Source organism: Lonchura striata, chromosome 4, assembly GCF_046129695.1.
Source record: "Lonchura striata isolate bLonStr1 chromosome 4, bLonStr1.mat, whole genome shotgun sequence".
Classification (NCBI taxonomy): Eukaryota; Metazoa; Chordata; class Aves; order Passeriformes; family Estrildidae; genus Lonchura; species Lonchura striata.
Window position 1 is genome coordinate 48,197,992 of NC_134606.1, and position 25,174 is coordinate 48,223,165.

The window sequence follows — 25,174 nt, forward strand, 5'->3', positions numbered from 1 at the left end:
CCGCACCGCCACACGCACACGCACTCCCGGCGCTGTGTGCGAGGGCGGGCGCCGGGAGACGGGCGGCGAGCAGCGCGCCGGCAGAGGAGACCACCGCGCACACGCACACACACACTCCCTCCCGCCCGCCCTCCCTCTGTGCCTGCTCCTTCCTCGCCCCCCGCCGCCTCCCCTGCTCCCCCCTCCTCCTCCTTTCTCTGCAACGAGCTAGAGAGAGAGAGAGGGGGGAAAAAAGCCACTTACAGGTATTTGTTTAGTGGATCGGCGCCTTAATTTATCCCCCCCGCCCCCCCCCACCTTCCCCACCGCCCCTCGCAGTTTGTTTACAAGTATCAAAGTTGTAATTGAGGAGCTGCCAAGGCACATCTGGATATTTTTCTTCTTCTTCTTCTTCTTTGTGTTAGGGACTGATGTGCAACTAATTAAAGGCAGACAGGCTGGTAGCGTCTGCACACTCAAGCCCCCCCAAATAAAGAGCCTGGTAAGTGACTGGTTTGCTTTCCCCCCTCATCTTTACCCCCCTTATTCTTCGCGGTTTTTTTTTTTCTTTTTTTCTTTTCTTTTTTTTTTTTTGTGTGTGTGTGTGTGTGTGTGTGTGTGTGTGTGGTTTCGGGTTTTAGTTTGGGGTTTTTTTAGAGAGGTGGGTTGTTTCTTTTTTTTTTAATTTTGTGGGTTTGTCGGGGGCTCTTTTTTTTCTGTTGTTCTTGTTATCTGGGATCGTAAAAGTAGATTAATGCTAGACTTGGGCAATAAAAGGCGTCGCTATATTAATTTATTAATTAATCTGCACCCGCCCCTCCTCCTGAATCTTAAATATGACCTTTGATCTCTCTGTCTTTGGCAGAGCAGACATGCAATATTGAACATGCACGGTCACATTTAGCTTAAGCAGGGACAGAATCGCAAAGCCCAGCTAGCAATTTCTAGTTATTTATTTCATTCGTGGAAAAGAGGGCGATAGTTGGAGGGGGAGGGAAATCAATAACTGCGTCTCGGGTACCCTTTTCATGCTCCGGAGATGCATCGATTAAACAATAATGACCCGGTTGGTGGGCACCATCATTTTCTCGCTGCTGGTGGCAATAAAGCCTGAGAGGGGATCGCGGGGAGAGAAAAGGTAGCCAGCGAGGGAAGGTTTTGTGGAGATAAGCCAGTTTAATGCTGGGGGAAATAGGGCAAGAAAATGCATATGACTTCTGGCATAAAGGGCTGAACGCTAATATTTTATTCCTTACCAGATGCGTGGCTTTCGTACACATGGCTGGCAAAACTAGTTTCATTGAGTAGTTGTTATCGAGGACATGCAGCTAGGTTTTCCTTTCTGGAAACGGGGAAGGTTTTTGGATTTTTTTTGCTGTAAGCAAATCCTTTGCATCCCTCCACAAGACGACGCTTAGCCTAGAGCTTTCCGGGGCAGCCTTTGTATTGCCACTAGACCTCTGAAGGCAGCGAGAGTCTGGGTTTTTCCCTGACGTGGAAACAGAGGTGGCTCCTGAGAGCTCGGGGTCTTTTTTTTTTTTTTTTTTTTTTTTCTTCTTTTTTTTTTTTTCCCCCGACGGAAGGACGCCCGCCAGTCCCCAGTGCAGCCGGGGGTGAGGTTCCTTGTGTAGATTTACGCTCCCTTCATCTGGATTTGTTTACATAAAGCCTGCTTTCAGTGCACGACGTTGGGAGAAGACGAAGTTTTTGCACTCGGTAGGTTGGGCTGCAAACGGTTCATTAATCTAATTATGATCGTAATTACCGTAATTGATAACCATTTTGAACTAAACATACCAGAGTCTGGAAACTAGACGTAGCCCCACGAGTGCCTCACGAGTGAGCGTTTCTGATAGCCCTGCATCAGAAAAGATGCTGGAAATATCTGAACTATTCAGGTAGAGCATCTGGAAAACAAAGAGGCAGTGTTCATAAACTGAGGGCTTTTTAAGTTATGCTTATGTTTTGCTTTAGTTCGCGCAGGCTGCCATAATATACCTTCCTCATTGCCATGAACTAAAATACCCCCATTGACCTCCCTGGGGGAGAAAGGGGGCGGTAGGAAAAAAAACGGACCCCGTGCCCTTAGCCCCCTCCTAAACTTTCCTAGCCTGGAGCAGAAAGCCGTCTTTCCCCGATGAAGGCTAGTTCAGCAGGTACAGCGACGTGCCCCCCCGAGCGTTCCCGGGCTGTCTCTCGGCGAAGCCCCCTGTCCTGCGGCGCCCACAGAGGGGCTGTCCCCGTCTCGGTGTGTGTGTCCCCAGCCCTCCCTGCGCAGCCCCCGGCGGCGGTGACGGGGAATCCTCCCCGAGAGGCTGGGATAAATACTCCGTGGTTAGTACAGCTGCAGGCGCCGGGATCACAAGCTGTGAAATTGCTTAAGTTTTTTGGTTTGGGTTTTTTTTCTTTTTTTTTCCAAACCTAGCCCCGTGCCCCCCGCGGCCTGCAGGCAGCCCCCCCATACCCAGAGGCGGCGGGGGGGCCGGGGAAGCCGGTGCCGCCGCAACCAGCGCCCGGCGGAGCCAGCTGTGCCGGCAGGCAGCTAATGACCGCCGGGCTCAGAAGGACACCGTGGCAGCTGGCGGCTCCCTCCCCCACCTCCCTCTTTTTTCTTTTTTTCTAATTCCTTTTATTTATTTCCCCCCCTCCCCGCTCTTTCTCCCTGCTTTTTCATTTTTCCCGGTGCTGGTAGGTGGGCAGCTCCCGGTCCCGTGTCGTGTCCCCCGCCCCCCACCTTGTCCCGGGACCGGGCTTGCTCCACGCGCTTCGAGCCCGCGGGTACGGCGGCGTGTGCCCCCCACCCGTGTGTGCTCTCCCTCCCCCGGGGTGGCCGTGGGCGGCCGTCAGCGCCCCCCGCGCGCGCACCCCCTCGGAAATGACTTTTTGTGTTTCAGCTGCGGCAGCTCCCGTGAGGATGCCGGAGGAACGGCTGCCCGGCCAAGCACCGACCGCGGGGATGCGTCCGGAGGAGGAGGAGGATTAAGCGACCCCCCCCCCGCCCCGTCCCTCTCCCCCCGGCCCCAGCCCCCCCGTCCCGTCCCTTCCCGCCGCCCCCCCCGCCCAGGCCACCATGAACACCAACGTGTGCGTGGAGAGCGGCCCCAACCCCGAGGCGCCGGGGCTGCCCAAGGACAGCCACCTGCCCGAGGGGGCCCTCAACAGCCTTGTGGATTACAACTCGGAGATGGAGAGGTACCGCTCCTTCGCCACCTTCTACAAGACCAACGGCGGCGCCTTCCCCCAGGCGGCCAAGATCGCCCGCATCACCACCCCCATCTTCCCCAGCGCGGCCGCCGCCGCCGCCGCCCGCATCGGCATGTCCCCCTGGAACTGCGACACCGCCACGGCCGCCGCCGCCACCGCCATGCTCTGGGGCAGCGGCGGCGGCGGCGGCGCGGCGGGCGGCGCGAGGAAACCCTCCTCCTCCTCCTCCGCCGCCGCCGCCGCCGCCGCCTCCGCGGCCGCCGCCGCCGCCTCCTCGCTGCACGCCGGCAGGGGCGGCATGCACCACCGGAGCGACTCGCAGCGGCTGGGCAAGCCCGGCTGCCCGCCGGCCGAGCAGCCCGCCCTGCCCATGGCCAACGGCAACTTCCTGTCCACCCTCGCCCCCGAGCACTGCCGGCCGCTGGCCGGCGAGTGCATGAACAAGCTCAAGTGCGGCGCCGCCGAAGCCGAGATCATGAACCTCCCCGACCGCGTCGGCACCTTCTCGGCCATCCCTGCGCTGGGCGGCCTCTCCCTGCCCCCCGGGGTCATCGTCATGACGGCCCTGCACTCCCCCGCCGCGGCCTCGGCCGCCGTCACAGACAGCGCCTTCCAGATCGCCAACCTGGCGGACTGCCCGCAGAGCCACGCCTCGGCCTCGCCCGCCTCCGCCCTGGGCGCCGCCGCCGGCGCGGGGGGCGGCGGAGGCGGCGGCGGTGGCGGCGGAGGCGGAGGGGGGGCTGGCGGCACCGGCGCCGGGGCCGGGGCCGGGGCGGGCAACCCCGCCAAGAAGAAGCGGAAACGCTGCGGGGTGTGCGTGCCCTGCAAGCGGCTCATCAACTGTGGAGTCTGCAGCAGTTGCAGGAACCGCAAAACGGGACACCAGATCTGCAAATTTAGGAAATGTGAAGAGCTTAAGAAAAAACCGGGCACTTCGTTAGAGGTCAGAGGAGATGATTTCTTTTTCCCCAGCCTCCCGCCGTCCCTCCTCAACCCCCTGCCCCCGCCCCTCCAGTGCTTCTTGTCTAGCTTCAAGATGCAGCATCCCTTCTCCGAGGCCTCCTTCAGGCTCTGAGGGAGCCCCCGCCGCGGGCGCGGCTCCCCGCGGCGCGGCCCCGCCGCCCGCCCCTCTCCGCCCCGCAGGGAAGAGAAACGCCGCCTCCCGCGGCGCCCCGCCGAGCCGGCCGCCGGCCCCCGGCCCCGGGCCGAGGAGGGACGGCCGGGGGGCGCCGGCCCCCGCCCCGCCACTCGTGGCCGTTACGGAACGATGCTAACCTGGTTTATCTGCCGTGCTGTTTCCATAAGACTGCTGGCTCTCTGGTTCCTTTTTCTTAATTTTTTTTTTTTTTTTAATTTCTCTCCCCCCGTTTTTTGTTTTTGGTTTTGTTTTTTTTTTTTTCTTGTTTAATTAATGGCAATCATGATTCGGGGCCGTTTGTAGGAGCAGGGAGGTGGGAAAGGGAAAGTTTTAGCTGAACACCAGGCTCTCGCTGTCAGAAGTTTAGGGAAAGCAATGGCAAGTTCATCTCCAGGTTGGCTGGTAGCAGTGTGTCCCAGACAGACAACGGGCCACGGAGCCCAGTAGTAGATGAAACACACCCAAGTCTTTGGCAATGTCTTTCATGAAATAATGGTGTATTGAACCAAATGGAAGAATAGCACAGGTATGACTGAACTGATTTCTCACTGAACTGTATGTATGGTTATTTTTACAACGTTTCCTCGGAACTGACAATGTATTGTGTTCTCCAAAGCTGTAACAACAGGTTTTCAGATTTGCTAGACGTGCAAGAGACAGGCAGATCCCGTGTCGCAGACATTTCGGTTATTGTATTGGGTAGGACAGACAATGGGAACCAAAATACACAACCGTGAGGAAAATGGCAATTGGATGGTATCATTAGGGGAAGGAAACAAGTGAGAGGAAAGACTAGTAATCATACTTAATTCCTTGTCATTATAAAAATTACAGTGTTGCTGGTTTGACACACGTCTCAGATGCGTCTGAAGGTGTCGAGGATGATGGATTTAGTACAGAGGAGTAGTGTGTGGTGGGTGACACCAAGATTTGTAGACACAGAAATCAGCAACTAAGTGAGAAATTGCAACTTCCCTCTGTGTGTGTGTGTGCCTGTGTGTGTTTGCATAGCGGTTTATTCCCTTGCTCATTGCTCGCAGGAGCTCTCTCCAAGAAGAGATGGGATGAGGGATTCCAGGGAAAAAGCAACACTTAGAGCCAATTAATTTGTTCAGTGCTAAATAAATTGAGATAATAGTGTTGGTATTGACACTGTCATGGGACAAAAGCAACATTTGGGGGTTCACTGACACTTGGCTGATAGCATTAACTCTTTCCTAACCAGCCTCATCAAAACAACTAATTAATTCCTTCTTTCAAGAGTGAACTGTCCCTGCTGAAAGTTTAATTCTTAGCTCTGCATCCTTTTAGCTCTTTTTTCGTGAATGGTGACCCAGCATTGCTAACACAAAAACCAGGATGGACTTTCCAGGGGATAGAAACTAGACTAGGTTTTCAGCTCTTGCTTTTCTCAATAATATTCCTTTTTTGGTTTTGTAGCAAGTTTGCAAAAACGGTAGTTAACACCCTGGTCTGTTAGTGCTGAGTACAGTGTAAAAGAGACTCCCTGAACCAGAGACATGGAGAATTCCCCCCACACTACCCAGCACTGAGAGTGCCTTTGTGTGCCAAGTTCCCTCATTAGGCTTGCAAACCAGGGTGCTGCTGGGATTTAATGTTTGTGATAAATGATAGGTTCTGATGGTTTATCGATTTGTGCAGAAAGTGAGCTATCTCTGGAAGAAACAGATTTGTACATTATCAGATCTTCCTATGGGTTTGTGCGCATCTCTGAGCACATTTCCAGAACTTCTTTGCTCCTGACAAAGGTGTTTGGTAGTGTTAAAAACTTTTAAGGTGTGCTATGAGAATGCCTCCCGTTAAAATCATTTAACCACTGTGACTAGTAAAACCCATGGTTTAATTAGCCACTTGTGTGCTCTCATAACCACCTGCCTTCACTTCTTCATTCTCTCTTTCCCCCACTTGCTCTCTCCTGTTTGTGCTCCGTCAGATACGTAAACACAAAAGCTCCTCTGCTGCTGTACTGTTACTCGAAGGAAACGGGTTTCTCTTTCCAGCTGTGGAGATGTCAATAATGCATCGCTTCTCTGCAGGTCATGGCCCATCACAAAGTTTGTCACAGGATGTGGCTAATTTCTTTACAGAAGTGTGGTTTGTAAGTAGGAGAGGAAGAATAACTTATTTACATAGTTGTTTTCCTTATATCTTCTTTCTTCTTTATAAAAAATTAAAATTAATAAAGTGACAGAAGGGCTGCCTACAACACAGTTGCAGCAGCAGTGCTCTGGCTGTGTGGCCACCAGCTGGCAAGGTGTCAGAGGGTGACAGGGCCTCCACGAGGGCCCTGTGGCAGAGGTGTTGGTGTTGGGGGTGGGCAAGCACAGCCTCCCTGCAGAGTGAGTGGCTGGAGTGCCTCTTTGGCCTGTGCTCCTGGAGGATCCACCACTGCGTGTGGAGGGTCGCCTGGCACCTTGCCTGGCACACTCCCATGGATATGCATCAGGGATTGAGGGGCGCACATTCCACTGCACACTTAGATGATTTGTGAATTGTGCTGGACAGTGGCTGCAAAGGGCAGGGGTGATTTACAATGGGGGGGTGGAACCATGTTTAAAAACAAATGGAAACTTTGAAAAATAACAATAAACCATAAGCTGGCTGATCCTACATAAACCATTTCTCTCATTTTCCTTTAAATCTCTTCTACTGATACAATGGTGGCATAGGATATAACTCTCAAAGATAGTATATGGAGTTGAAGACAGATTCACGTGAATGCTTTCCAGTTCCTGACCCTTGCATTTTTCATGGAATGCTTCTCGCCCAGCATTTTTTTTTAAACACTTGAATTATTTTTCCTACTTTTCTTGTACTGTTTTCACATTAAAAGTGTCCCAATGCTCTAGTATTTTTCATAGAATGTTATTATTACTAGGAAATTTTATGTACGGCAATAATAAATCTATAAAAATCAGATTGACGTCACGTTGCACGCTGCCTACTTGTGTATGTATATTCTGTGTTCATTCAGATTTACAGTTGGTTTAAAGAGACATAATCTTTATTTACCCATAGAGACTACTTATTTTCCTCTGATTGGGGCACATGTCTGTAACTTCTGCTGCAGGTTATGAAGATTAGGTGCCTGACAGTAGTTCACATCCTTCTGTCTTTTAAGCGAACCCTATTCGGTGTATGAATCTCAGTTGCCCCAGTGTTCATTTTAATTAGCATGACAGCAAGTTCAGGCAGAGAGGCTGACTTGCATTGGCAGGGGCTGAAGGGTCCTGCCAAATGTGAAATATCAGCTGTTTAGGCATGCTGTCATCATAGCGGGCACCACTTGCTCCCTTTGTAACAGCCCAGCTAATTGATATGTGTGCTGTTAAAGTGAGCGTTTGCATACCAACCTGACTGAGTCAATACCAGCCTCCAAATCCGAGGCACTTGGCTGAGCTGCGCTTCAAGGCAGTGGGATTTTGAGATGGCCTTCTCCAGGGATAGGTTGTGATGATTGATTTCAGCAGGAACGGCGTCTGATCCTGAAAGTCTTAACACCATATGGCATTGCCACGGGGGAGAGAGGCTGCGCTGGCAACCTCCGAACTCGCACTTCGTGTTGCGGTAGCGCGTGCGAGCGCTGTTAAGGGAAGACTGCTGAGCTCTGTGGATAGGGGTCAATTAGTAGGGGCCTCAGAGGAAGCAATTTCCCCGCTGTCTATCTGGCTTTAAATTACATGCACAAGTTAAGTGACGGCATGATGGAATTGAGCAGTGGTGAGGGGGAACTGTAAAGTCTGATAAGAAGCAGGCGGCTAACACGATCCAGCGGGCTAACTGGAAGGTGGAAAGAAAGACCACCTTGTAGCTCGTGTTGCCATTCATCCCTAAACATCAGCAGTGCTGCTGTATGACAACAGGCTGTCTCTCCTACCTGCCACTGTCTCATAGCCCTCCATCTGGCTGAGGCTCCCTGTGTGCATGTGTTAAACGCTTTGCAAAAGGGCAAGAAAGCAGTCCTTGTTCCAGGGCGTTTAGAGCTGGAGCAAGAACTGCCATCTGCCCCGAGCACAATTTTCATTGGCGTTGGCTGCAAAGCCCTGATCAGCCCTGAGAGCTGTTTTTTCCCCTCTTTTCTCCTTTTTTGTGACTATGGTAGTCTGCCAGGGTTCTCTTGTTCTTCTCAGGCCTGAGCCTGCAGGGAGTGTGCCTGGCGCTGGAACTGGCTGCTAGCACCATAAGAGAGCCCTCACTGGGTGACTGTGACCCTCATGCCTGGGGCTTCCAACATGGTGAATGATCCTTCTGTGACAGTGTGAGCAGGGAGGGGAGGAAGTGAGAGGCAGGGCTAGATCTGGCCTTTGTTAAACATTTTGCCATGAGATTTTGTCACTTTCCTTCAGATACTGCGTGCATGCATTCAATGATGAGTTTTCCTTTTGACCTCCGAAGGTTCCTGGGGACACCAGGCCTCCTACTGCCACATCCAGCAGAGACCAGAGCAGCTACATCTTTGCTCACCAGTGCCTGATTGCTGCTCAGAAATCTCCTTGAAGGGAGTTGACCTTCTGCGTTAGGTTCACGTCTTGCAGGGCAGGAATGTGCTGCAGTTGGTGGGAGTCATGGGGTTGAGGGATATGTTTAGAGCCCAGAGGAGACAAACTTGGCCTCCTTGCAGTTCTGGCAGATGACTGAGTGCAAATGATTTCCTCTGAAATGAAATGTGGTTAGATGGTGCCTGATTTACCATTTCATATGTTGTTGTTTCCCTTTCCTCATGTGATGCTTGCAAAGCAGAGGAAGTGCCCAAATCCCATGACATTACTGTTCAGTTTAGAGTATAAATGGCTGCTTGATACATTGTGCAGACTGTTGTTAAGAGGGGGCAAAATTGAAGTTACTCCTGCCTAAGAAAATCTCTTAGTGGTGGGACTTGGTACTGAACTGAACAGAATTTCAAGAAATTCTGCAAAATTATAGGCTAGTCAGAGACTTAATATTTCTTTCATAAAAACACTGTTTTGTACTTGCATTGAAAATTGCTCGCTTTAAATCATTGAACTGTGATTGTTTGCTAGTGAAATTGTCTGTGTGGTAAGAGAGAAGTTAACTGATTGTGGTGGTTGTGAATTTGGATTGCACTCAGTAGTTGTTTGCATGGTTTTCTAAGTACTAGTATAGGTTATGCACTTGGAACATCAAGATTCTGTGCCAGACTCTAGATTTCAGTGTTATGACTGTTTAATCTAATTTTTTTAGGCTGATATAATTAAATCTCTATGTACTGTTTAGGCTGGGCAAGCTACATGTGTCTTGAGAAAGACGATGAATGAGGGAGGTTTGGGATTTTTTTCAGCACTAGTTAGCATAATAAGTGTCATTCTTTTTCTTTTCTTTTTTTTTTTTTCCCAAATCATCTAGGTCACTTTGAACTAGATATTTCAGTTAGAGGTACATAAAACCATCATGACTTGGAGTCCTATGCCAGCTACAGGATGTTTGGAAAATCTTTTCCAATTCTATGTTTGTACAAATTGTTGTAGACTATGCACATCATGCCTGATTCATATAAGGAGACTTTGTTTAAGTTGGTACGTATGTGAATGTCATGCTTCATAGCACTGATTAGGGGTGGGTAACAGTAAGGAACAGTCTCAGTTTTTGTCTGCTCATTCATGTTTGTTCATATTATTGGATCTTGTGGTCACTTTCCATACAATTCTCTTTGCTAAGTGAACACCTAACACCCTTACTGAAGTCAGGGAAGACCTTGCTCACTTGAAGAATGGATTAGGATGTGAGCAAGAAATCCCTTGGTACTGGGGAAAGAAAAGGACCAGAAAGTCTTTTTTGTCACAAAACAACATCCTGGTACTGCTTTTTGGGTTTAAAAAAAAAGTGCCCTAAAGAATTGAAAAAAAAGTTGATATTAATTTCTGTATGCTGCGTCATGCATTTATGACTAAGAAAGGGAATTTTCCAAATATCCTAAAAATTTGTATTGTTAAAAAGAAAACTAGTCATCTTACAACTCTTAACATGCATATATTTTAAGGGTTAGGCTTGGTGAAATAATTCTAAGTAGGGAAACCTAGAATGTACACCTTAAAGACTCATCAAATACAGCATAATCCTTTTTATCACTGGTTGCAATGGGAAATGGCTGCTGCTTGCATAGGGATAAGGTTTTTGGATGTACCCAAGCAAACTGGGAGCAGTAAGTAACTAGTATCACTGTAGCCTTGGTGGCTAATAATTCCTAAGCCACCAACTATGTGCTTAAAAACTGGTAGTAGACACCATGTCTCCTGAGGAGTGCCACCACTCAGGGAAAGCATTTCTCTGCTTCTGTAGTGTCAGTGTTTTTGATAGCTCATCTGAATGATTGTACTGAACCACAATGTCTGAAGCATGCAACTTCCTTTGACACCTTTTTTGCTATTTGAGGGCCCTGACTGCATGTCTGCCTTCTCTCTTCTTTTGGGTACTTTTCTTGTTTTCACAGTCATATCTTGTTCAGTCACATGCAAACACCTGTCCGGAAATTGAATTAGTCTGTGGTGTAATCTAAAGTCATCCGACATTTCAGCATCCTGTGCTTTCTGTTGTGTGTTGAGTTATGTTGCACTGTACTTTAGATGCGACAGCTATTTAATAATGTTGAAGCCTTAGCTCTGCAGGGGCTAAAAAGATCCCAGCAGGCTTGTTAACTTCTACTCTCAGACATTATGGGAAATATTTTTTCCTCCCTGGAACTCTTCGGCATCCTCTTAATTAACACTATAAAAATCCATAGCCAGGTATGCGTGAAGCCTGTTTAATTCTTTTGCAGTTTTCCAGAGTTTCTCTGTTCCTTCCTATTTAACCAGACAGTGGTGCCAAGTGAGATATGAGAACATAAAAGGAATAAAGGCAGCCTGGGTCATGCTGGATACTGTGTTCTTGTCAGGCAGCATACTCATCAAGTGCCTTTCCCATACTCGCCATACAATCTTATTTTTTCCCTGCTCTACTCAGTATTTTTCTTTATCTCAATCTCTGAAGTGTTGGACATTTTAAAACTTTGCACCTCTCCTTTCTCAGGACAGGATTCTTTTCTGCTTCAGACTGCTGTGGTCATGGTGTCTGTTGTACTTCTATGTAGGATCCCCAGTAGCTGTTATCAGACTTCTTTTGACTAGAAGTTATCTGTCTATGTATTTGACTAAGAATCTGTCTGTGACAGAGATGAGAGAGATTGTTCACTGGTTTAGGAAGTGGAGAAGCAGTATTAAAATTTAAGGTGGAGAGAAGAACTTAATACATACTAGAAAATGGGGTAAATCCAAGGGTGTTTAGGATGGATATCACTTAAGGTGAGGGCAGAGGAGGAGGAAAGAAGAGCAGCAAAGTGTTCAAACAGCGGAGAATTCCACAGTGGCTGAGGCTTGGTTATACTGGTCTGAAGCCTCAGTGAGAGGGTGTCTGCTCCTCCACAGGGGTGGCTCAGTTACATTGGGACAGATTGAGCACAGTGCTCTGAGTAATAAATTAGTATTCAGGTGGGGCAGTTGAAGAGCTTGCCAGTAACCGTCTTCCCAAAACTTCTGCAGGGGAAGGCCAGGATTTCACAGAGCTGAAGGGAACCTTGATGAGGGTAACCAGGGCTTTCCACTTGCCCTTGTTGATATCATAAACCAGTTTTAAAAGTTAATTCTTAAAAATTGACTGGAGTTTGTGAAGAGAGTTGTGATATCAGGGTGAGCATTTAGTATGGGTGGAGTCTTGTCATCCAAACAAGTTATTCAAGGGGTAAGAAAATGAAAAAGGCATACATACAGAAAAGCCAACAGATGTGAAAGAGAGAGGGGAAGCTTGCAGAGGAGAGGCTGAAAATTATTTCTTGCACAAGGACTTCTTGGTCTTAAAGGTTTCTTTGGTGGTCTGTACTGTTTCATAGGAAAGGTGGAGCAAGCTGACAGCATATTAGTCTGGCATGGTGTTAACGCAAAGAATTTGCCCCATTGTCATTTAAAAAGTACCCCAAAACAACTGCAGCTCAGTGACATCTGTCCTACACATCCTGACTATGATGGGGGATTGGAGATTGGGTGCAGCAGCCTTGGCAGTTACAGGCTTGGAAGAGAACTGAAGAGCTCTCAGAGTCTGTGTAGAAGCTACAAGGAGGGCAGAGTGAGAGTAATTAAAGATGTTGGAAACAGAAAAGGATAGACAAGGAATATACATTGTTAAATATGTGATTTCCAAAGCAAGTAGTATTAGTAAAAAAAGTCTTTTAGTTTTAGAATGAACAAAAATTTGGAAGGTTGTGTGACCCACATGGCAGGGGGTGGGAGAGGACTCGGTCACACCATCTTAGTAAGGATGTAAAACCCATTCCCTCTACATCACCAGTTCATTAGAGCCCTGGGAGGTGGTGAAATGGTTGGCTGGTTGCTTGGAAGCTGATGTAAAGTAAATTGGAGGTCAAAGTCCAGTGGAGGTTACAGTGTCGTGAAAATAATTACTGAGATGGGTCTTAATTGTCATCCTTGCAAATTTCAGAAGACACACCTAAGAAAAAATGGAATTCAAAAACATTTACAATGTATTAATGTTTCCCTCACTAGTCAGGAATTGTGGTGACCTGCTGTATGAGAGCATGTTGCTGCTCCTCTTCCTGCATCGAGTCAGACAATACATGGTGCTCACCTTGATGCTTGGCTACAAGAGAGCCAAACTGGAACCTGGGATGGGTCTTAGGCATTGGCTGGTTATAATCCCTCAGCTCAGATATCAAGTGCTGCATTTGAGTGATGTATTTATGTATTTCTCCTTCCTTTTTTTATTTTTTTTTTCAAGATTTGCAGAAAAAGAAACAAGAAAGCAGAGATCAAGAATTTAATGGATATTTTTCACTGGCTCTTTTATCAACAGCATATGAAAAATCCCAAAGGACAGAAGCAGTTAGCTAACCAATGAGGCATCATAGCTGATTTTAGGTTCCATGCAGGAGAAAAAGATACTGAAACCCCAGCAGCTCAAGGGGAAAGAGATTTAAATTTAGGTTTGGTACTAAGAAACGTGCCTCTCCTCTGCTTGGAGACCAGTCTGTAAGAGATTACTGTACCCCAGGGCAGCAGTTTGGAGAATGATAGAGATGTCAGCCTGTGAGTGCAAAGACTTGTACCACTGGATGATGAACCAGCAGGGATTTCTCATTAATGGAATGAATGTTAACAAGAATAATTCTGTTTTGTGAGCTGGTGTGTGTGAGAAGGATAAATGATAGGGGTTGATGGATGGTCTTCACAGAGATTTGATTAGGGAGAAGGTGAATGGCAGCGTGTGAGAGAGGGGGAGGTGTATGCACATGGTACATCCATTGTAGTAGGCAGGCACACTTCTAGTTGATAATGTCTGCCACAGAAGTCAGAAGTAACCAGACAGGTCCTAGGCAAAAGCAGAAGCTGATGATTGGTGCGGATATTTGATTTTTAGTGTCTTGTGCATTGTAGAGTCTTGGGTTTTATATTGCATGGTGGTAACAAACCTGTATCCAAGAATTTATCTATAAAACTTTTGTCAGTACAAGAGCTTTCTGCTAATAAAGCATTTGACTACTAATATTAATTCCCACAGTCAGTATGGGAGCACTGAAGGACACCTTTTCTGACCTGCTTAGCATCATCTTTGGCTCTGAAGTAACACTCCTAAAGCTCATATGAGCCCTTCCTGAAAAAGCAGGAGACAGGTCAGACCTACTGGTTGAGAGGCCAGGCAGGCAGAACTAACAGAAACAGTCTCTCATCCTGCCCGAGGCCTTCATATGCTGCTGGAATGCAAATAATAAATGAAAAAAGGCAAAATAGCCACATAAGCTGAGTAGGCACTCCAGCAGACTTAGCAGCTCCACCCTCAGGTTCAGGGGCAGCTGAAGAAAGTGAAGGAACTGCATGAACTGCTCGAAAGAGATGTAGAACTAGGGAAAGAAACGTGAATCCCTTTGACAGTGAGGTGTGGGATACCCCTGACCCGGAAAGCCAAAGCTCTGCTACGCTCCCCGCTGCCTTTGGCAGGGAGGCACGAGGAGCCCGGCTGAGCCCGGCGTGTGGCCAGCTGGAGCTCGGTGGCAGGGTGGCAGGTGGCAGCAGGAGTCCCGGCCGGGCGCTGCCAGCCCCGCGGGCGGGCTGCCAGGCTGGCGAAGCGGCGGCCAAGCCGCGCTCCCCTCGGGAGCGAGCGAAGCGGCAGAGGTGGAGACTTGGCTCCGTCCCTCGGCTCGCTGGCCAAAAGCGCTGCGCTGGCACAAGGGAGGGAGCGTGCTGGAAGGCGTCCACAGCCAGCTGCCCCCAGCCTGGGAGGGGATGGGCAGAGGAGGTGTGTTCCTCCCCGGGGCTCTGCCTGCATCCTGTGCCGGTACCCTCTGCGCACCGCTGCGCTGCTTCAGTGACTCCAGCTGGCCCCTGGGGCTCTTGAGACCGATGGTGGAGCACGGGAGCTGCGCTCCTCAGAGCTGAAGGTGATGCTCGCCGGCACAGAGCGGGGCTCCAGGGGCTCTAACATTTCCTGGGAATTAGCTGTTTGTTCTTTGACAGCATTAGTCTGGATTCCTTATGATTTCTGAAGTTGCCATCTGTTTTTCCCAATGGCATTACGCATTTTTTCAGATCGGGACCCCATTCCCCCAAATTTGATCTCATCTATATAGTGAAAAAAAGTTAATATATCAAATAAACTGTGGTGTGCAGTGAATGTAAATGAGGGATACCTTTGCTCCTTTTTTCTCCTGTGGAGAAACACATTACTTCTCTGACTAATCCTATTGATTTGGCTGAGGAGCTATGGCCTGCTGCTGATGTCAAGTCCAAGTGGCAGGATCCGGCTGTACAGTGGCAGGTCTCCGTGGCCGTTGGCACAAATGCTTTATTCCCCAGCTGACTCCTCTGAAATCTCCTGAGGTTACTTTGAGCTACTTGAGAAGAGCTGGGTTTTCAAACCATGACCCTGACTTAGGAATACGTTTTAAAAATTTCTGCTTGCAATGTCCTGTGGCAAAGGTTTACTTTGCACTTGGTGGAGCTGGCAGCAGAGAAAGGCAAATGAGTTTTCCGAATCTGGTGTGTTCTAAATCTGGTTTGTCTCAAATACAGGCTGAGAGATATACAGCACAAGTGGAAAAATAACTGCCAGCACGCAGATGCGTGTCCTCTCAGAGCAAATAAAGCTGACTTTTAAAATAAATGTTAAATCTCATGCTTGTTATGAAGGAAGACAGGCCTGTAGCTCAGGTATGGGGAAGAGATATTTTAAGGTGGGCTGTGGAAGAAAGCTCACTGCCAAACTTCGGACCCAGCATACATGTCCCTTTTTATCTGCTAAGTCCAATAATAAGCTTGTTATTAGAGGACATCTGTTACTGCCTGATAACTCGTACAGGGAGCAGGAGCACAGCGTTGGTGGGCAGCCAAGGGTTTTGGCAGCTGTGGGGAGCAGCAGCTTTGTGGACTGTTTCACACCTCGTCCAGAGCTGGGGCAGCACATCCTTCCCGTGGGCCTGTGGCTGGGTGGGAGGATGCCAGGAGTTTGAGGTGAGGGCTATTCCTGCACAGAGCTCCCCTGAGCCAGCTGGTGTGCACGTGTGCCAAAGCCTCATCCACTCATCCTCCTGCAGCCACAGCTGGCCCCCTCAGTGCTGGGTCAGCGTGGTGGGTCTTCTGGCATACCTCCAGGACAGGCAGCAGAGCAGCTGGGAGAAACGTGCCACACGCTGGGTTCTGCTTTTTCCTTCTGCATTTCCAGGGGATGCAGTTCACACACTAGTTTCTTGCCCCCAAGCCTCCTTGCCTGAAGAAAAACATTCAAGGAGACTATGTGAGCTGAATCTGAGTGTCATGAGGTTTTCCCCAAAGTCATTGCTGTAGGTAATGTATATTTATGAGCGGAACAAAGTGGGCTGCAGGTACTTTGAAAGGCTGCTTTCCTCTCAGGGTAGTTAGCATTTAGGCAAGTAAGGAGTGGAGATGCTGTCCAGGCTGCTGCTGCCAGTGTCAGAACAGGCTGGTGCAGGACACATGGCATCTTCCACCCACCTTCCTGTATGTCAGGAGATGCTGATGCTCTGTGGTTCAGGAGGTGATTATCCCTCCAGTACCTGGAGGGAGCCTATAAGAAAAGTGGAGAGGGACTTTCTACAGGGGCACATAGTTGTAGGAAAAGGAGAAATGGCTTTAGACTGAAAGAAGATAGGTTTAGATTACATATTAGGAAGAAACATACTGACTTTGGTGGGGCACTGGAACAGGCTGCCCAGGGAAGCTGTGGATGCCTCATCCATGGCAGTGTTCAAAGCTAAGCTGGATGGGGATCTGAGCAACCTGGTGCAGTGAGTGGTGTCTCTGCCCATGGCAGGTGAGCTGGAGGTGATCTATAAGAGTCCTTCCAATCCAAATCATTCTATGATCTTACAGTGCTCTTCAGGTTGGGAGACTGCATCCCTTTGCTGGGTTTTAGCCCATCACAGTGTAATGAGACTGTGCCTGTACCACCCTGTGTGCCCTGAGCCCAGCTCTTTTCTGGGGAAGGGTCTTCCAGAGAGGCAAATCCGAGATGGAAAGTGAGTTTCTGCACCAGAGTCTGCACTGTTTATGTATGAGCAATGCTGATGTCATTTCCAGGGTGACTGAATTAGCTTGTGCCACCAGAAATCCAAGGTGTGACATAAAGGCTGCTTTGCTTTCCTGCTTGTGATCATGTGGGCTCTGTGAGACTGATGAGGTGCATAGCCTGCATTCATAAAGTGTAGGGAAAGCATACAGGCACTGGTTTATGGCCAGTGGTGGTCAGTATTTGCTGGGCTGGGCTGCTGATTGATTAAAATTGCATTTCATGCAGAGGCCAGGACTTTCTAGCTGAATTGTTTTGGCCACCATAGAGCACCATATTTCTATATCTGACCATATATTTATATATATGTAGATATATTGAGATATATGTACACACACACACACACACACATATTTATAAGTATATAACTTATTGGGCCAAACTGCTCCTCTTGTGCAAGACATTTCAAGGAGAGATTGTTCTCCAACTTGTAAAGCCCATGTTGGATTATCTGCAGATCTTGATAAGCTCAGTTTTCCCTGTGTTTCTAGCACCAATCCCACTGCTTTGGGAAATCCACCAGTTTAATGTCATTTGCCACGTGAATTTGAGATTCATTAATGCACTGTCTATTTCTGTGGTTGTATAGGTTTCTGTAAAGACCACCAGGTAGCCCAGATTTTGTTGGATTTATCTCAGTTGCTATATACTTCCCAAAGAGCCTCTGTTGAGCTGGATTGATTCTAGGGCTCCTCAAGAGGAATGAGGAGTGCCACATCTGGCTAATAATTTGCTGTAGCCAACATAGGAGTTTACTTCAATAAGAGCAGGATTTTTGCTCATGGATCAAACATCAAAGGATTCTTACATAATGCAGTATCTTTTAACATTGGTAAAGTATTAGATCATAATCATGTAGTGCTCTGATATATTTTATTACTCTATTTTATTTCTGAATGCAGTTTACCTCAACTCAAATGATTCCCTAGCCTTGTAGAAAACAGTAATACAGGTGACTTACGGTGAATCTTGGTTGGATAGCTCTGGATTTTTCCTGCCCCCTAAGCAGCAGCAGCAGCATCCCAAGCAGGTGCAGCCAACTTTCTCGATTCCTTGTCTCTATCACATCTCTCAGGTGGCTGTGAGACTCCGAGAGCCGAGGAGAGAGGAGGACTCTGGCAGGTGGGGTTGAGCTCGCCAAGGGCTGGGCTGGGCAAGCAGGTGGGCCCTGGATGAGCAAATCCCGCTGTCTGGCATCCCATACCCCCTTCAGTCGGTCACCCCAGAGGGCAGTGGGAGGCATCATTCTTTACTGAGTGCTTTTGCTGAGAAAATGCAAGTATTGAAACAGACTTTGGTGAGGAATTTACAGCTCCTGCCAGCATGATGTTTTTATGTGTTGTGTACAGCAAGGGTCTGCTTTTACGTTTCCCTGTGGGGCATCCAGGACAGATACATAGGTATAATTTTTCTGCTTAATTGAGATTTTCTGTTGGTTTCTGTTGCCTGTTTTTTACCTCCTTCTTCAAAAATGTAGCATGCTTGGTTCCCTATATTAAGCTCATTTTTCTAGGCAATAATTAGATTTTCAGATTTCAAATATTTTAACTACTTATTCTGCACTGAAAGCTGGCACATAGGGAGCAGAATAGAAAGTTTGAAAGTGTGGAGGACATTTCATCCTAGGTTTATGTAGGGATAAATCCTCTCCAGCTCCATGCTTTATGGCATTACCTGCTTGGAGAAGCCAGGGCTGCAGGTTTCTGAGCATCCTCCTGAGAGCAAGGCTGCCGTTTGTCAACATTTGCACCAGCACGAGCAGTGAAGGCTTTTACAGCAAAACCCCACTGATCATCTCTGGTTGTGCCCCTCACCACCCCTCCCTAGGCTTCCAGGGGATCTGTCTTTCCTGTCACTCAGGATAACCATTCCCCACCAGCAGCACAGAGATCCACAAATGCGCTGTAATCTCACCGAGAGTTTGATTCCCCAGCTGGGAGTGCTGGGTTTATACAGCCAAGCAGTAGATGGTCCTTGCACTTAAACTTGTGTGTGGGTGTGCTAAACCTCTAAATGGGCTGAAGGGTCTCTCTTTGTCTGGAAATAACCTTGATTCTTGGAGTGGTGAAATCTATGGATTTCATTGCATATACTGGTTAAGATTTAACTTGATCTAGCTGTTCAGTTTTAAAAGATTTCTTTTTTTTTTTTTAAGAGTGGATTAATAATTCATTCCCAAATTGGTAGTTAGCACAATGGATATTTAATTGTAAATGTATATCTTTAATTAAAACTTGGTACACAGATGCAAAAATTCCTTATCTTGCAGTTTTTCAAAAGCACACATATTAAACCACAGCCTTGCCCTTCAAAAATACTGTTCTGTGTATTTAAAGGTCTGAATGACCTTTTAATCAGACGTTACACCTTTACTTCCAGCTGATATGACAGCGTCTGACAGTAACTCAACCTGATGTGGCAAGAAAATAAATAAAAGCTGTCTCAGTCACTATGTCTTTAAATCTCTCTGTCTAGCTGTGGTTTTGTGTTCAGGCAGATGGACCCACAGCAGAATATTACATTTAGTTTTCAAGTGAAGACAATTGAGTTTAATATGTTTGCATGTTTGACTGTTCTTCTGAGGTCAATTTAGTCATATGATTGTTTCCTGCCATTCTGAACTCCAGCCTCTTCTGCAGCCAAGCTCTTTATAAATTATAAATCTGTAAACCTCGCTCTCAGCAGCCATCTTACAGCCCACACAGACCGCTGTGGATGGTCTAGAAATTGCATTAGCTCTCCTCGGTGTACCTGGGTGCGAGGCTGCCGTGCTCTGTCGCTACGTGTGCTTATGCTCACCTCGTGTAAACAGGCAGAACAGGGACTGGTAAAGATGGATATGAGCAATTCCTACTTTTGCACCACCAACACAAAGAGAACTCACACTAGTCAGGGTGATTGTATTCAACACACCAGCTTATTGTCCTTGGAAGTTAATTTTCAGATGATTTATTGAAGTGTAACATTTGTGGAGGGGGAGTGGATATTGAATTGACAACAGGTCAGAGTTCTGATAATACAGCAGAATTATTTTGATCTCTGGTATTTCCAAGTGCTGAAGCAATAAACATAACAATAACAGCTCCCCTTTCATATGGCTTTTACAAAAAGAGAAGCTGTGTACTGCTTGAGCCTGTTTATCACAAACTGGGCTAATTATTCAACAAAAAATACATGCCATACTAACGAGCAGTTCCCTGGAATTCAGAAAGTAATATTGTGACACTCAGTACAATGCACGTGTACACTGCAGGGTCCATAGTTTGTTGGATTTTTTTGGAAAAACTTGGAAAACATTAAAAGGGTCTTCCCTGAAACAAAAATGAAATAGTTATTTCAAAAAGAGACATGTACTTAAATGTGTCACCAGCAACATCCATGAGAACTTCTTTGTTACAAGTATTTATTTGCAAATTTCCAGGGTTTTGCTTTTAGGAGAATTTTTTTCAGAGATAGCACTACTGTTTTGTGGGTAGTTCTTAATGAAACAGGTACTTGTGAGCTGGGACAGAGTGACAGTGTCATGTTTGGGCTCACTCTCCCCTCCCTGGACAGCGTAGTCATTACTTCTGGAGGTTGCATGGGTTCAAGAGCACTTTCATCATCTTTTGACTGAAGGAAATTGAGGATGAGAATTACCTTGCAGAAATGACACAGCCCTTGCAGGCTAAGCCCCTTCATGTAGCTTGTACTTTAAAGCTGTGAAGGGAATTTGCACTACTCAAATGTGTATGGAGGAACCTGGATGCAAGTGGATATCATTTTCAGGGTGCAGCAGATGGGGGAAAGAGGGGTGTAGTAGCTCTGTTTACACAGGACTGTTTCTCTGTAAGCCAAGGTCCTGCACGTGTGTGAAAGAAAGGACAGGGGCAGTCTGGGCAGCACCCTTAAGTCAGCAGGGTGATTGGTTACCTCACTGGAATGAAGTCATGGATGTGTTTTCAGTTCTTTCTGCATTGCAACCTAAATGTGGAACAAGGTGAGGTTTGAAAATGCCAGCCTCTCCTCCTAAGGTGTCTGAAGACACAGCACACTTTCCTAGTGACAGAGCAGGGCCTTTGCCACTCCCCTGTCATGAGCGTGGTCTTGCCAAAGTGTCTGTTTAACCCACAACCCCACCAAGCCATAACTGCATGCTCAGTATGCCAGCTCAAGGCAGAAACCTTTGTACAACCATGTGGTTATTCTAAAAGCACTGTCTGTTTTCCAGATATTTTTTCTAGCAATGTTTACATTTCCATTACTACCTTGTTAACAAACTAAGGAGAAGACACATGTTAGGTGTGTTACATACTGAGTATGATGTATTGCGTGTGATCCTAAAATGGTGTGTGTTTCGAGAAGAATGTTTCTGTTAATTGTCAAGCAATGGGAGGCATCATGTTGTTCCTAGATAACTGAAAGTATGCCTAAAATGTAAAGGAAAAGAACAACTAGAACTCGAGTATGCCAATGCCACAAAAGAAAGCTTAACTTGTTTTCTTGCTTTTTTTTTAGAGAGCACCTGTTCCCAGCGCTGAAGCATTCCGATGGTTCTTTTAAGCAGTAGTGTATCTTATTTTCGAGGCAGTCCGAAGTGAATGGCAAGCTAAAGTCTTGTTTTAAGAAACTGCTTAGTCCACCATTGAAGAATATACTCAGATACTATTTTCCTTTATGTATAGGGGTTTCCTCAAAAGCAAAAGACAAAAATCTGTGAGCCTGGGGAATTGGCCAGCTTCTTCACATTCAGTACACCAATTCTTTCTTTGATGTAACTTAGCTATACTAGTGAAGTTGTTGTCTATTTTTAAAGTGGCTGTAAAAAAAAAAAAGTTTGGGTAAACCCCTGCTATAAAGTTATGTATCTTTGAAAAGTAACATATCTATACTTCATTTTCAAATATATGTGTTTCAGTACTGTAAACTGTACAGATAGCCGCTTGTATTTTGTGTGTTTAGACACAAGGAGACAATCATGTCTGAGCATCAATGGAGATAAACGGTTTGTACACAACAGTGTGGTTCTGCAAATTAAATCCGGAGCAATAAATTCTAGCTTTAACTATTATTTTGCTAGTTGTTTAGCAGCAGCAACAGCAGCACTGTTTTACCATGCATCCTTCCATAGAAACTTGATGCCAAGTTTTCCAAGATAAAAAGATTATGACACATCTAGCAATTACCTTCTGTTGTGGTGTTGTGAGAGGGGAAGACGTAACACTTAAAATTAATCCTTCAAGCACTATATTAGAATAGTGGTTTGTGCACTTGCATTGCTTCCAAAAGAGCTTTACAGAGGGGTAGCTCTCAAAAAATGCTGTCTGGTGTCTGACTTATTTTTTCACTGTGCCCAGCATAGGCAAATGTGCAAAACTAGTCATTTAAAGAAAGTTTGTTCTAGGATACAAACCAGAGTATGAGACCCTAGGAAAAATGGTGACTCAGCTTAATTACCCTTCACCTACAAGATCTTATGTAACATTTTCAGTCAATGGAGTAAATATTTTATAAAGTGGAATGCCATATTTTTGGTTCTGGGGGAGCTCTTCACAGTTAAGTGAGTTTTGACAGTTGGACTGGTTTAGGTCTCACTTGCATTTGTGCTCATTTTAGAGCCTGGATATTTTTGTGGTATACAATAATTTTTTTTTTTTTAATGCTTTTAGAAAAAGACCATTTCTCCCCACATGTTTCTTGGCCCACTGATCTCAGCTTTGCCGAATAACTGATCCCTTAAGCCCTTACAAAAATGCTTTGCTATTCTTCTTCCTGTTCTAGCTGTATGGAAGAAATGTCTACTACATGGAAAGGCGGCACACAGAGGGATATAGCTGACATGCCATAAAAAATATGGAGGATTCTTTATTTAGGGATACTTATTATCAGTTGATCATCACTTTTTATCACTTGGCTTTGTCATACCACTCACAAGTGAGAAGGCCATGCCACCAAAGTAAGTGAATGCTGTTGTTCCATGTATTTGATAGATTTATAATTTTATACAAGATAGGCCTACCAGTAGTTTAACAAACAAGGTGCTGGGCATGGAAATAACGAGTTAATGTTGCACAGCACATGTAAATCTCCTACTGTTTTGGCACTTTCTTCCAGTTTTTGCTATGTACTTCAGCCTTTGGCCCCTGGTCACACTTACTTGGTGAAGCACGAGGGATGGGTTGGGAATGCTCCAGTGTGGGACCTGTGCAGGTGGGGAAGATGCCAGCTTTGGCAAGTAGGGCGGGCAGGGAACAGCCCAGAAAGTGAGGCAGAGGAACCTCCTGAAGTCGCATGTGTGTGTCAGCAGGACCGGGCAGAGCGTGGGTGACCCAGGGTAACTGGAGGGCACAGTTGGGCTGGGCTTCCACCTGCATCCTCAGCTCAGGGTCAGTGCATGTGTCTTTGCGTTGTATGATGTCACATACATGCCTTCAGAGGTGGAATGTCACTCTTAAAATGCTTCTATCACAGTGCCCCTTTTACAGCTTGTGAGATCCTCAGCTGAATACTCATCCAATGCCCATTCAATTAGCTTTGTGTCTGTTTTTAGGGCAGCCGTGTATGGATTTTTTTTTGTGTTGGAGACTTTTTGGTTAGGGGCCTCTGTTACTGATCACTAGACCAATATGAGCTCTGCAAGGTCTTCTCTACCAAAGTGCTGATTGACTTACAAACTGAAGCCTTATTTGCACATCTGGCTGGTAAGCTTGCCTTGCTCTTTGGAAGACTTTCATTGCTCTTACAGAAACAGAGGCAAAATTAAGTTCAGGCTACATTAGGTGTACAAAGACACTCATAGCAATGTACTTACTGTCTAATACCCTAATGTTGCATGTCTTGTTGTGGTTCCTTTTTTTGTTTTATTGTTTTGTTTTAAAGAACTAATGGATCTGTATATTGTAATTGTGGTGTTTTACATGTCAATCCAAAATTGTTAAACACACAAACAAGCATCCCTGTTAGGTATTGAAAATTAACAAGAGGTGAATTTTCTTTGATTTATCCTTATGAGTTTAATTTCATATGTTGTTCCTTTGCACCATCAGGTTTTTAGACTCTGCTGAAACAGTATTTAATATGATGTTGCGTGCATAGAGCATTTTAATTAGTGATGTTTGAAGACGGAAATCCATTTTCTGGCCTGTCTCTCCTCACTGCCCTCCCCAACCCTCCCCATTTATATACATATTTGTCAATCAGATTATTGTCAAGTTCTAATTACCAAATTTGTGTTTTTCACAAGGTCCAAGACTGTTTTCCAGTGTGAAAAATTGTATTCTTCTCCATTCTTCATTCTCACAGTGAAAGTTAAAAAAAATGGGTATGGGAAAAAAAAAAAAGCAGAACTCTTTCTGTCTTCTAGGTGTGAGCACTAAGCCTAGTGGAAGCATTTTTGGCATACCCCAGATAAACTTATGAAAAATGGTAAGCTTGAAAGGGAGGCACATGTACTCATTCTGTCAATTAATAACAGACCCTCCCTATGAGGGAAAATACTCCCTTTTGTACAGACCCCCTGGTATGTAAGTCCTACAATTAATGTTGAAGAATGTAAAGTCTTTAAATGGGCTATATCTGTAATCAAATAATGAAGAAAGAAAGTAGTTAAATGAACATACCATTCAGGGTCGAATGCATTCAGCAAAAAGCAGTAGTGGGTCTTTGATCATGGTTAGATGCATAGTGATATCAAACAGTGGGTTCTCATGTAACAGCTAAATGTTTCAGATTTTGTTTTTATTAAATTTGGCAGTTTCACGCTGAGCTCTACTGTATTCTTAGTGAACAAAAGACAGCTCCTATGTTAGAAAGTACTCCATTTTCACAATTGCAGGGAACTAGGAGGGTATTTTCAGAAACATGGGCCACAAAAATGTACTCCTTTCACAGTGTTCTCCTATTTCTGAACTGTGCAGTTATCTATTAAATTTTCTAATAGATATTTGTGTAAGGTGTATGTATGCTTGTGCAATTATGGAAAAAAACAGTTTTGGAAAACAGTGTATTTATGAAAAAATAATCACTTATGGGGCATGTACAAAACTGTATAAAAACACACAATTTGCCCAGTAAAGTTGTTTTTGTGATATTTCTGTGTTGTTGAATAAAGGACTTTAGTATTCAAAATATCTCTCTTTTTCCATAAACAGGTCCTGTTTGTGGGATCTTAAGCAAAGAAAACCTTTTACAAAGAACCCTCAAAATGAGCGAGAAGGTCCAAATGCTGACCTCAGTCTTGCGTATGGGAATGAATGCTTATGAAGTGAT

At 46.1% G+C, this 25,174-nt stretch overlaps 1 protein-coding gene and 1 long non-coding RNA gene across 2 annotated transcripts; both read left to right on the forward strand.

The window, feature by feature from the left end:
* Window positions 1–200: 200 nt before the first annotated feature.
* LOC110471158 (uncharacterized) lies at window positions 201–2,974 on the forward strand. Its single transcript, XR_002465539.2, has 3 exons — window positions 201–245; window positions 405–481; window positions 2,874–2,974. It is a non-coding gene; the product is annotated as an uncharacterized LOC110471158 (long non-coding RNA).
* Window positions 2,975–3,038: 64 nt separating this feature from the next.
* Window positions 3,039–25,033, forward strand: CXXC4 (CXXC finger protein 4). Its single transcript, XM_021531433.3, has 3 exons — window positions 3,039–3,855; window positions 3,943–4,126; window positions 21,425–25,033. The coding sequence occupies exons 1-3, from the start codon at window positions 3,050–3,052 to the stop codon at window positions 21,467–21,469; spliced, it is 1,035 nt and encodes a 344-aa protein (XP_021387108.2). The 5' UTR covers window positions 3,039–3,049; the 3' UTR covers window positions 21,470–25,033.
* Window positions 25,034–25,174: the final 141 nt, after the last annotated feature.

Bases quoted from the DNA above. Each gene is read 5' to 3' on its own strand.
- CXXC4 (XM_021531433.3), top strand. From the start codon at position 3,050: ATGAACACCAACGTGTGCGTGGAGAGCGGCCCCAACCCCGAGGCGCCG. The intron at 3,856-3,942 runs CCTGGGCGCCGC...CACCGGCGCCGG, and splicing joins TCGGCCTCGCCCGCCTCCGC to GGCCGGGGCCGGGGCGGGCA. The intron at 4,127-21,424 runs GTCAGAGGAGAT...CTTTTTTTTTAG, and splicing joins AACCGGGCACTTCGTTAGAG to AGAGCACCTGTTCCCAGCGC.